The 12,766-nt window shown below is 39.0% G+C and overlaps 1 protein-coding gene across 2 annotated transcripts in view; it reads left to right on the top strand.

Annotated features, from left to right (window-relative positions):
- The window catches only part of ADAMTS3 (ADAM metallopeptidase with thrombospondin type 1 motif 3), a 296,493-nt gene extending 284,479 nt beyond the window's left edge, over positions 1-12,014 (top strand). Inside the window, exons 19-21 of one of the 2 annotated variants that reach the window (XR_010943064.1) lie at positions 3,174-3,381; positions 5,085-5,202; positions 9,252-9,280. Coding sequence is in view for 1 of the 2 variants with exons in the window: in XM_067736248.1 (XP_067592349.1) it covers positions 3,174-3,381; positions 5,085-5,202; positions 9,252-9,811 (886 nt within the window). In the remaining variant the exon portion in view is untranslated. Of the gene's footprint in view, positions 1-3,173; positions 3,382-5,084; positions 5,203-9,251 lie in introns of both variants that reach the window. The other variant, XM_067736248.1, reaches the window with a different exon arrangement.
- The last annotated feature ends 752 nt before the right edge of the window (positions 12,015-12,766 follow it).

Genomic DNA, 12,766 nt, shown 5'->3' with positions numbered 1-12,766 from the left:
CATGCTCTGCTTATGTTTCTTTTCTTACTAAACTTTGTTTCTCCTAGAGTTAGTGAATGTCTTGATTTTTATGTATCATTTTCTACTACTTTTCACTAATTCATCCCCAAACTCTTCTCCTCTAAATGCTATGCACTCAAGTATCCTGTCCTTGTGTCTTCTTAGAGACATGTCCCAGAGAGTTCTCTGTGTTCTAGCTCCTGCCTGAGCTTCTACACAGCTTCCTTCCTGGGGCTTCTTTTTACCATCCTCCAAGGGATTCCTACTGCATGTCTCTTGTATTGGACCTCCTGTTTTCTGCATTCTTTTTCTTATCTTTTAGAGTATTCATTCATTCTGGTAGGGCATATCTTTCAGTCGTTTCATGAAAAAACTATATACAAAGGAAAAATTTTATATAAGAATTAAGCTTCTATACACCTAAGAAAAGTATATAATAGGTTAAAGTATAAGGGTATATAAGAAGTCTTTCTTCTACTCTTACTCTTGATCATTTGGACACACATGTATGTATACCATTCCAACCTATAATATATTTTTCTCAGAATTTATAAACTTGCTCCATTATTTTCTAGACTCCAGTTATGCTCTTGAAAAGTCATTTGCTATTCTAATTCTCAATTATTTCTATGTGACCTCTTTTTTTTTTCTGTCTTTCAAAGTTTGTAGGATCATTTTGTTCCTAGTGTCTTGAAATTTCATAGTGATAAACTGCCTTTGTGCTCATTTTTTCTCATCTCTTGTGCTGACATTTTAAAACACAAAACTAATATCTTTTACCTCTGGGAAATTTTCTTGTATTTTTTCTTTGAAAAGTTTCCCCTATGATTTTCAGTATTCTTTCTGGGAAATTTGTAGTTAGGGTTTCTAGACAGATCTAATTCTTTTCTTTTCTTTTCTCTCCTGGTATTTACTGTTCTTCCTGCTGAATTTTTCCATTTTTGCTATTAAGTCATTAACATCCAAGAGAGTTTTAACATCCAAGTGCTGTTTTGTTTATCAGATGTTCTGTTTTGCAGACATTTGATTCTTATTTCAAAGATGTAATATATTCATTTATCTTTCTTAGGCTCTTAAAGATTATTTGCTTTTTTGTGCATTACTTCTTCTATTTCTTTTTTCCCTTCATTCAGCATTTGCGTTAGAGACTTTCTATGTCTGGTGAACATTGGCTGTTCACATGTGTATAGAATGCAGCATTAAACTTCTGTATGATACATAGGAATGTTATGGAGACAGTAGGTCCTGAGAGTTCTCACCACAAGGAGAATTGTTTTTTCTTTTCTTTCTTTGCATCTATATGAGATGATGGATGTAACTAAACCTGTTGTGGTAGTCATCTCACAATATATGTAAATCAAACCATCATGCTGAACACTTTACGAGTGTATGCCATTTTATGTATTTTTTTTATTGTCATTCTGGGAATTTCAGGAGGGAATAAGGTAACAGAAAGTATCTATGACTATGAAGTATATACTTCTCATGTTAACACCTATCTTTAAGTGAGAGTCACAGTGGAAGCCTTCAAAATTGAGTAAAATTTCTTAGTTGCCACAATTCATTCTACTGCCAGTTGAAAACCTTTGGCAGTCTTAAACTCTGAATAGCAAAGACTGCCAAGGTTTTAACCTGTTTATATTTTGGTGCTCCATACATACAAAAAGAAAAAAAATTGCACAGGGAAAGTAACTTTGGAAAGGATAAATAGAATGCCTCCATTACATACTAACAGATTGATTACCTAGTTGGAATCAATGGTGACAACCCTTTGGGACATATGCAATGACGAACTGTCTGTCATATTGTATCCATAGCTAATTTGGAGAGGGCTGGGGCACTGACATCGAATTTGGACATAGAATTTGGGAATGTCCCATAGGATATCTTTTTGAAAATAAATTCCTTGGAAATATTTCTATCAGGTATATTCGTGGAAGCAGTTTCTGCTCAGGCCCAGATGCATACAACCTTTACCCTTTCATCAGGTCCAATAAGGGCCTATATGAAGAACTGAATTTTCCAAACATGATGGATATGTCAGGTAGCCTTCACAGCAACAAGCATAGAGATGGAACTGTAATGTCATTTAGAGTATTCAAACATGAGTAAACTCATGAGGTAATGAAAAAGCAGCAGCAACCAAACCACCTTGTCATAGCCGGCATCAGATGGAGCCTTTTTTAATTTCCTTTCAGATATTTAGCACCGTGAGGCAATATGGCTGAGAATTAGTTGGTTTTATTTATTTTAATGAGTAGGTTTTTATAATTTTATAATTATTTATTATAATGAGTTGGTTTCTATTTTATTTTATTTTTATTGAAGTATAGTTGATTTACAATGTTGTGTTAGTTTCAGGTAGACAGCAAAGTGATTCAGTTATATATATATATATATATATATATATATATATATATATATATATATATATGTTCTTTTTCAGATTCTTTTCCCTTATAGGTTTTTATAAAATATTGAGCAGAGTTCCCTGTGCTATATAGTGGGGTTCTTGTTGATTATCTCTTTTATATATAGCAGCTTGTATCTGCTGATCCCAAACTCTTAATTTATCACTTCTCCACCCCCTTTCCCCTTTGGTAACCATAAGTTTGTTTTCTATGTGTGTGAATCTATTTCTGTTTTGTAAATAAGTTCATTTTTAGCATATTTTTAGATTCCACATATAAGTGATATCATGATACTTGTCTTTGTCTGACTTCCTTCACTTAGTATGATAATCTCTAGGTCCATTCGTGCTGCTGTAAATGGCATTATTTCATTTTTTATGGCTGAGTAATATTCCATTGGATATATGTGCCACATCTTCTTTATGAGTTGGTGCTATTTTGGGAAACTACCATCATGCCTGAACCTAAGGGGACAACTTTAAGATGAGTTTCAGAAACCCTCTGAGGATGATCCTTTTGGAAAAGAGAAGGTTGTTTCAGAGTCACTGGGAGACAGAATACTAGGGCCTAACAAATAGATGTGCCCCGCCTATGACTGTTAGAAAGTTTTCAGACTTTTTGTTTGATGTGCCCGTCTTTCTGAACCTGCCCCGTGGGGCGGGGGCACGTCATTCAGAGGGCAGAAGGAGCTAGGCTTGCGGTGCAGGGAGGGGCACACCACGCAACCTGGTCGCCAAGTTCAGTCTTAACCCCCATCCTCAGCTGGGCGGCAGAAGAATGGGAGCACTGCACCAAAACCTGCGGCAGTTCCGGCTATCAGCTCCGCGCCGTGCGCTGCCTCCAGCCGTCCCACGATGGCACCAACCGCTCGGTGCACAGCAAGTACTGCGTGGGGGGCCGTCCAGAGAGCCGCCGGCCTTGTAACAGAGTGCCCTGCCCGGCCCGGTGGAAAACGGGGCCCTGGAACGAGGTGGGTGTGCGAATTCTGTGTGCGTTGGCGGGGGGCGGTGGGGGGGGGGAGGGGTAAGGACGTGAAGTATATTTTAATTTGGCTTCCGTATCAGGTAGGCTTTATGTGAATTGCAAAACTGTCACATATTTTGGAAGCATTACGCATCTGTAGGTATTAGGAAAAACTCACAGGTTAAAACAGTGTTTGCATGAAAGATTAGTTGATGGGGGCAAACCACGTTTGGATGTCTTGTGACACAGAGGCCTCTGAAAAGTGACTGATCTTCTGTCCGGTATTTTTTCTGAACTGCACCTTTCCTCCTGGATACATTCCAAACCCCTGACCTTGAATGCAGGGCCCTGCCCCATTTGACACCACACGAACGCTTCTCTTTTTTCTTTTTGTTGAAGTGTAGTTGATGTAACGTTACCTTAGAGTCAGGTGTACAACTTAATGATTGGATATTTGTGTACATTGCAAAATGACAACCACAATAAATCCCATGATAACTCTTCTTTGTTCATCTTCCTTTATTCTAACTCTTTGTCCCAGTCTGAGTAAACTGTTTACTCTTTCAAAGACCATGCTGGTCTGAGCCTCCTCCCTTTTGGCTGGCTTGCCCCTCCCCCTGCTCCTATGTGACCATCTGCCCCTCATCCATCAAGGCTCAGCTCCATGGTCCAAAATACCACCTACCAGGGCTGCCCTTCCCGGCAGTCCTTCCTCCACATTCCAAAGGCAAAGAGGCCTTCCAGTGGCTTGCTGATCACAGCAGTGTACTGTAACTCCTGTCTTTGAGCCTGTGCTTGCCACTAGTCCATGCATTTCTCAAGAAACCAGGTGCTTTGCTTCCCCAGCGCCCAGTCGGTGCCTGTCCAAATGACGTCTGCTTGGTGACTGGCTCAATCAGTGTCTCATTGCCCGTATTAACCACAGTTCTTTGATATATCTAAAAACTCCAAATGAAGAATCAGGGGGCGATAGTAGAGTGGATCAGAGGAAAGGGCAGCTAAAAGTAGACAGAGGACAAGGAGGGAGTGGAGAGCAGGCCCAGGAGGGAAGGAACAGGCAAATGAAAGTGACCTGCACAGGACTTTAAGGATAACTCATGTCTTGTTCCCCTCCGAGTCCTGGAACAAGCATCCCTCCTCTACAGCTCCTACCTAGATCAATAGCACGGCTGCTTCTGGGCTTAGTTTTAGAGCAGTTAGCCCATTCCTTAAAGAAATGAATTTGTGGGAAAAGAGTAATAGTAGCTCCAAAGAGGTTTAATTAACCAACATAGCATGTCAGTAAATTCACCATTTGTAAGGAAGGTGAGAGAATGGGAAGCTCAATCTGTGACAGGCTCTCTGAAAACGGGCTCCACTACTGCTTTTAGGAACTACAGAAGGAGTTACATTATAACAATGACTTGTTTGGCATCAAATGCTTACTATATGCCAGGCATAACTGTTTTATATACATTGTCTCCTTTGACTTCATTTAGTCCTACAGCAATTCTATGAAGCTTTCAGAGAAAGAACAATGCTCCCAGGGTAAAGCTAGGATTCTCTGTCTCCCAAGTCACTGTAACACTGGGCTGTAGAGAAGGAACTCCAGAACTGTGTATGCGTGTGTGCTCGTGTGTGCATGTGTGTGTCTGAGTGTGCACATGGGGAAAGGAAGAAAGACAGTCCTGGTGGAATAAACATCTATAATCACAGCCTTTGTTTCTGTAGTGTTCAGTAACCTGCGGCGAAGGGACAGAGGTGAGGCAGGTCCTCTGCAGGGCGGGTGACCACTGCGATGGTGAAAAGCCTGAATCTGTCCGAGCCTGTCAGCTGCCTCCCTGTAATGGTAGGTGTGACACTGATGGATTTCACTGTTCTGATCATGGTTTTTGAGCCTCAAAAAGCAGAACTTCCTTTCTGGGCAAGCTCTGGAATTTCCATTTGCTTACTGAAAAATGACTAAAGGAAAACACCCTTGAGATATTAGCTTAATAGAGTTCTTTAAGATGGGTGTCTGCGGCAATGTCCCCTCCATTTAGTTATCATAACCGCTGCGGCCTCTGTGGTTCCCAGTAGGCAGTAATGCTGGGGTGAGGGCCGTGTCATGTATATGTAGCTTCTGTCAATTTGTGTTTCTAGAAGCTACGTGTTTTCTCTCTTTGATTTTCTTTATGACTTCACATCATTGTCAAAGGCATAATAATGCAGAAGGTTTGGCAATACTTTACTAAAATCATTCAATTTAGGCATGTGGATGATAAATGTCATTCACAAAGCCACTTCCAATACCTGCTCATCCATTTTCATAGACTTGAACAGCGTGCTTTCAAAATAGATACCTTGTGCATATGCTAAAATTTGCCTTACTCTTGCCATATTGCAAAAGCGGAGTCTCTTTTCTTTCAAGTACAGATCTTCCTCAATTTACAATGGAGTTACATCCTGATAAACTCATCCTACGTTGAAAATACTGTCAGTCGAAAATGCATTTAAAACACCTAACCTACTGAACACCATAGCCTAGCGTGCTCCAAACACTTACGTTTGCCTGTAGTTGGGCAAAATCATCTAACACAAGGCCTATTGGATAATAAAGTGTTGAATACCTCATATAATTTATTGAATACTATACTGAAGGTTAAAAACATAATGGTTGTCTGGGTACAGAATGGTTATAAGTGTGTCAGTCATTTGCCCTCGTGGTCACCTGGCTGACTGGGAGCTGCAGCTGCTGCGCTGCCCAGCATCACAAAAGAGTATCATTCCATGTATCCCTAGCTCAGAAAAGATCCAAATTCAAAGTACTACTGAATGCATATGGCTTTCACACCATCATAAAGTCCAAAAATCGTAAGTAGAACCATCATAAGTCAGAGGACATCTGTATAATTTCATTTGCTATTGTAAAACAAATAGCATATATTGGATGGTTTCAGTTTCTATCACTGTCTCCTTCTTCCTCCTTTTCTGCCTCTCTCTGCATCTGTCTGTGTCCTTTGTGTCTCGTTTTGTTTGTTTGTTTGTTTTGCGGTATGCGGGCCTCTCACTGTTGTGGCCATTCCCGTTGCGGAGCACAGGCTCCGGACGCGCAGGCTCAGCGGCCATGGCTCATGGGCCCAGCCGCTCCGCGGTATGTGGGATCTTCCCGGACCGGGGCATGAACCCCTGTCCCCTGCATCAGCAGGCGGACTTTCAACCACTGCGCCACCAGGGAAGCCCTGTGTCTCATTTGCTATCTCCACTTTTCTCTCCTCTCCTTTCCTCTGTGGGTTTCGCTCTCTGTCTCTGACTTGCTGTCACTTGCTGTCTGTATGTTGCTCACTTTCTGTGTATATCACTCGTGCTTTTCCACCTCACTCTTTCTTCTCATTCTCTCTTTCTCTCTCCCCCCCCCCAGTCTCCCTACCTCTACCTCTTTTCTTTCTCCTGCTCTCTCCCTTTCCTCTTCTCTCTCTCCTCATCTCTTCGTAACTCTCTCCTTCTTCTCTATTTCCCTCTTTTTCTCTCTGACACTCCTCCTTCCCCCTTTTCTGGCACATGTGTCTGTCAGTGTCTCTCTTTCTCCTCCACTTTTCTCTGTCCTTCCTCACCCTCCCTGCCCACCTCTCTGTCTCTGCCACTCTGCATCTGTCTCTCCATCTCCCCGTGTCTCTTGCCTTCCCTGCCTTCTCTCTGTCCCAGTCCCCGTGTCCCTACCCCTCTGATTCTCTGTGCCTGTCTCTCTCTCCCTCTCTCTCTTCGTATCCTCCCACTGCCTGTCTACTCTTCCAAAGAAACCTTATAAAATATTTCTTTTGTACATTTTCCTTTGAAATGTGGGGTGGCATGAACAAGTATGACCATGAGGGGGAGACAAAGGACTTACATATTTAATCATTTTTCTCTGGAAAGTATATTTGAAACTTCAAATCACAAGTAAAAGCCAAAAGAACAAATTTACCTAGTTAGAAGCTATAACATTTCCCGTCACCATAGTATTTTACTCTTACATAGGCATTACTGTCAGGAGGTTAAACACTTTTCGAGTAAGCTTTATTGATCTTAATAACTGGTAGAGGTATATATTTCTGCAGATATGCCCAACTGTCAGCAAGAATTTGCTTGATACTTTTCCTTAAGCCAAAAGAAAATGTTATAGGCATAGAAAGCTATAGCCATAGAAAAAATAATTCAGATAGGAAAAGGGATTGATACTTGAGGTGAAACCCATTAATGTGATTCTCAGGCATTTACAACCTAATTAGATTATTATTTTAGCTAATATGAATTATTCAAACACATTGTACTGTATCATAGATGTGTAAATGTGAGGGAAATACAAGTCATTCCACAACTTGGGAAGTGGGCATGGCATTATAACGCTAACAAAGGTGGTAAGTTTAGCCTGTTTTGGCCCTGACAACTGACCCTCTTTTTTTCCCCTCGAACTTTAGAAAAGGGATTTAATTTCTTTGGCAAGTTATATAGCAGGTTCCTTACCTAGCAATGTAGAATCACCTAATATTACATTGTAATTTTAAGTGATTATATCATATAAATGCCACAATTTACAATTCTTTGCATTTATTAATTGGATATGGGATCAGTATTCTGTGTTGGACTGTGTGCATGGGCTCTCTGCATAGGATATGCTCTGGAATGGCTGAAAAGAAATACAAACTAACATTTTCATGAGCTCAATGTTTGGATTTTTTGAAATCTAATTCTTATAACCTATGATCAATAAAATTAAAAAATAATAGAAATAGTCTGTACACACACACCTACCAAGTGTTTTGTGAGTGTTACTTTAGTACTCTTTAAAGTACTATCAATTCAATGAAATTAAAGAACCATGAATCGTTCATAAGAAAGTTGGCACCCTTTACCCAGATTTGTGCTTTCAAATAACAAATAACCTGAGAACGTTCAATGGTAAACATGAAACTGTTGCCTTCACTCTGGAGAATGTTCTCCAAATCAAAATAGTATCTTGATTTTTCTTTTGGTAATATAGTTTTAAGATTTAATATGTTCCAACAGGTCTTTAGTATTTATTTTGATTTTAAATTTAAATTTAATATAGAGGCTACTCTATTATAAAGAAAAAACTATCATAAAATTTAAAAAACCAGTGCCCTCTATATCTTAAAAATATGGTAAAACTAATTCTATTTTCTCATTCTAAAATCAGATATGTATTTCTACTAGGAAGAAAAAATCACCCTTGATCTGAAGACTCTTGATGGAGATGTGAAAGTGCTGGTCAATTCAAGTGCTTTGCACATAGAGAATACTTATTTTAGTAAATTCATCCTAATATTCATATTTTTAACGTGAAGTCTAATGTGGCAACTCCCATAAATGTTAGCTTTTACTTAAAATTTTTTATATTCATATACGATTTAAGTTTCTTCCCTCCTTTTATTCATTTTTAGTTATATTTATATTTAAAATGGAATATAGTTGAAATACAGTACTATGTTAATTTCAGATGTACTACCTGGTGATTTTGCATACACTATGCATAATGTATTTGCATACATTATGAAATGATCACCACAATGAGTCTGTCCCCATAGAAAGTTATTAACATGTGACTGGCGATATTCCTTACGCTGTATGTCACATCCCTATGGCCTATTTATTTTATAACTGGAGGTTTATACCTCTTAATCCCCTTCACCTGTTTTGCCCCTCCCTCAGCAATTGCCCATTTGTTCTCTGTATCTATGATTCTGTTTTTTGTTTTGTTTATTTTGTTTTTTAGATTCCACATATAAGTGAAATCATACAATATTTATCTTTCTCTGTCTGACTTATTTCACTTAGCTTAATGCCCTCTAGCTCCATCCGTGTTGTCCTCCTTTTATGTTTGGATGTATGTCTCATTTTGTTGTCTTTTAATCTTTGCAGATGAGCCATGTTTGGGAGATAAATCCATATTCTGTCAAATGGAGGTGCTGGCGCGATACTGCTCCATACCAGGTTATAACAAGTTATGTTGTGAGTCATGTAGCAAGCGCAGCAGCACCCTGCCACCACCATACCTTCCAGAAGCTGCTGAAACTCATGATGATGTTATCTTTAACTCCAGTGACCTCCCCGAATCTCTAATGATGCCTACATCTTTGGTTCCTTACTATTTAGAGACTCCTGCTGAGAAGAAGAAATCTTTGAGCAGGATCTCTTCTGTAGGAGGTCCAAATGCACATGCTGCTTTCAGGCCAAACAGTAAATCCAGTGGTGCTAACCTACCCCAGAGGAGAGCTCAGCCAGCAGAAAATAAGACTCTGAGACTGGCCTCCCCACCCACCAAGAGTGGCCACCTCAGTTCATCTCCACAAATGGCTGCTGCCCCCTTCCTTGCAGCCAGTGATTCCATAGGTGCTTCTTCTCAGGCAAGAACCTCAAAGAAAGATGAAAAGATTATTGACAAGAGACGTCCGCTAAGATCATCCACATTGGAAAGATGAGAAAGTGAAGCCAAAAGGCTAGACATCAGTGGAAAATCTGGACAAGCTCGCTCTCCCTGTGGTGCATACAGCTTGTTTAAAGTGGAAATCTCCATAAATCATCAACTCATTTTATCTGTACGTGGAAGAACAAAAAGTGCTGGTTCACTTTCTAGTTGCTTTCATCCTCCTTTTGTTCTGCATTGACTCATTTACCAGAATTCATTGGAAGAAAGCACCAAAGATTATTAACCGAAGGAAAGTAAGTTGCTAAGCGTGTTGGTCATTTTCTAAAGCAGAAAAGGGACTGGAATCAATTGTGCATATCAGCTGATTTTTTTGTTGTTGTTTTTAAAAAGTTACAGTAAAAATAAAAAAGAGGTGCCAATGGTTTACATTTTAACAAAAGGTTTTGAAAATGGAGCAAAGAATTCTTAGACTTGTATTCCTATTTATCTATATTAGAAATATTGTATGAGCAAATTTGCAGCTGTTGTGTAAATACTGTATATTGCAGAAATCAGTATTATTTTAAGAGATGTGTTCTCAAATGATTGTTTACTATATTACATTTCTGGATATTCTAGGTGCCTGTCATTGAGTATTGCCTTATTTGACATTCTATGAGTTGATTTTCAAAGCAGAATATTACAAAGAAGTTAGAAACACCGCTACTGACAATACAAAGGGTTTTGTTGTGTGGTTTTGTTTGATCAGCAATGTGACACCTAAATTACAGAAAAAGAAAAAAAACAGATAAGCTGCAGATATAGAGATTTCAACTTACCTATCACCTTCCATACTTTAAATAAAAAAGAATAAGTTTGGTGTCTTAGTATACTTGCAGTCACAGGGAACAGAGACCAGTAAATGAGCCTGTGCAGGACAAAATGGAAACCCTTTTACCAGGGCCTCAATAGACACCATTGAATTGTCCTGCTTTCCTGTGTTGTTTTTAATTGTCCCATTGTTGACATATACAAACAGGTATACTCAATGTACTGTAATTATTAACAAAGGAAAAATGTACTGAGATCATTTGTTTGTATGTCAGTAGCTGAGAAAAGCATCGTTGAACTCAAAATAACAATCAAGTATAGCAGGGCTTTAGGGCTCTGGAAGCAGCTTCAAGAAAGCATTTGTCAATGGTTGTAATATTTATTTTCCTCTTGGTTCATATCTACATGTTCACAACCACCATGCATCTGACTGCAATAATGTGCTAGTAATTTATGTCAGTGATCACCTTACTCACAGTGAAGCCAGAAATGCTCTCTCCAGGGAGTAGATGTAAAGTACTTGTATATAGAATTCAGAACTGAAGATATTTATTAAAAGTTGATTTTTTTCTTGATAGTATTTTTATGTACTAAATATTTACGCTAATATCAATGACATATTTTGGTAAACTAGAGAGACATAATTAGAGATGCATGCTTTGTTCTGTACATAGAGGAGAAATTTAAGCAAACTACAGCAGCCAAATCAAAGAGCTAAAATTGAACAAAATTGATGTTATGCAAATTTTGCATTTTTAGAGTAGTTGATGCAAAGTTGGTAACTTTTTCCCCTTTGACGAAACATAAAATAGTATGGGCTCAGATAGCTAGCTGTTTAATGAAATAGGGAATTAAAAACACCAAAAAAGAAGTATGTGAAGGAGATAAATACTTCATGAATTACACTTAAAAGAAAAAAGAAAGATAAGTGTTGACAGCACAATGATTTGGAGGTCAGTTCCTGAACTGTCTAAAAATACATTATGCAAACTAAAATATAGATATGTTAACTTCTCAAAGCACAGAATGTGCAAGAACGTTTGCCTTTTAACCATGGTAAAAATAACAGCTTCACCTATTGACTCTATACCTCTAAAGAATCGCTGCTACTTGGTGCAAGACTTTTGAAAGTCAAATGAATTAGGTGAATTCCAGATTGTAAAACAATCCCTGAACCTCAAATAGAAGTCATTTTTTCCCCTAAAAATTTCCCGAGCATGAAATTCTCCTCTAGTTTGCTTGCGTGTGCATGCATCTGGTCCACAGGGGAACACAGAGAAACCTGGTCACACACATACACCTCCCATAAAGATGTATATATTCATTACACTTCTGATCTTTGAGCTTCCTTTTCTACTAAGCTAAAAATTCCTTTTTATCAAAGTGTACACTACTGATGCTGTTTGTTGTATTGGGAGCACGTAGCAATAAAAATGTTAACAAAATATAGAGCTGGCTCAATCGAGATTTTATCATTAGATTCATCACCGAGTAGTGGAAACATGTTATTTCCTCCTACAAAGTGAAATAGTATCAAGTTCATTTGCTACTTGGACTTTCTCTAAAGAGGCTCAAACAAAGTGACCGTGTCTCCTCTTCTCACATCAGGTTGTATCATAATATTTTTTAAATAACATTTAAAAAAAAGAAAATAAGAGGTTACGGGAGTGGCTTTTTGCCTAAGTCCATCCCACAGAACTTGAAGAGACAGAAAGTGGCAATAATGCTAGGGGTATGAGAAGAAAAAGGGGCACTTCTGTTTTTAAAATGTGTCATCCCAGGGTAGTTTTTAGAAAAGCAACCCTCAGCTTTGAACCCTGAGGATTGGTGGGAGCACATCACCCCAGGACTCAGGAGTGTGGGAAGGACAGGACCTCCCAGAAGAGGGCATTTCTTTCTGTAACAGGGAGACACTGTCTTGCCACAGTTCCCAGTCTAAACTGCAAAGGCAGACTGATTCCGGTTTGAACTCCACCTACCACTTCATACCTGAATGATCTTGGGTTGTCTCACTAGATTTCAGTTTCCTCATCTGTAAGATAGGAGGCAGAACTGTCAAGCATCATTGTGTGACTGCTGTGAGAAATGAGATAAGTAAAGCTGTTAGGGCAGGGCTTCACACTTAGTTATTCACTAAAATATTAAGTATCATCTTTGTCCTTGTAACTTCCCAAGCCTCCTCCCCATCATCTTCATT

This window comes from Pseudorca crassidens, chromosome 4 (assembly GCF_039906515.1).
Source record: "Pseudorca crassidens isolate mPseCra1 chromosome 4, mPseCra1.hap1, whole genome shotgun sequence".
In the NCBI taxonomy this organism is placed as follows: domain Eukaryota; kingdom Metazoa; phylum Chordata; class Mammalia; order Artiodactyla; family Delphinidae; genus Pseudorca; species Pseudorca crassidens.
Note: the sequence above shows the minus strand (reverse complement) of the source record. Positions and strands in the feature narration are given on the sequence as shown.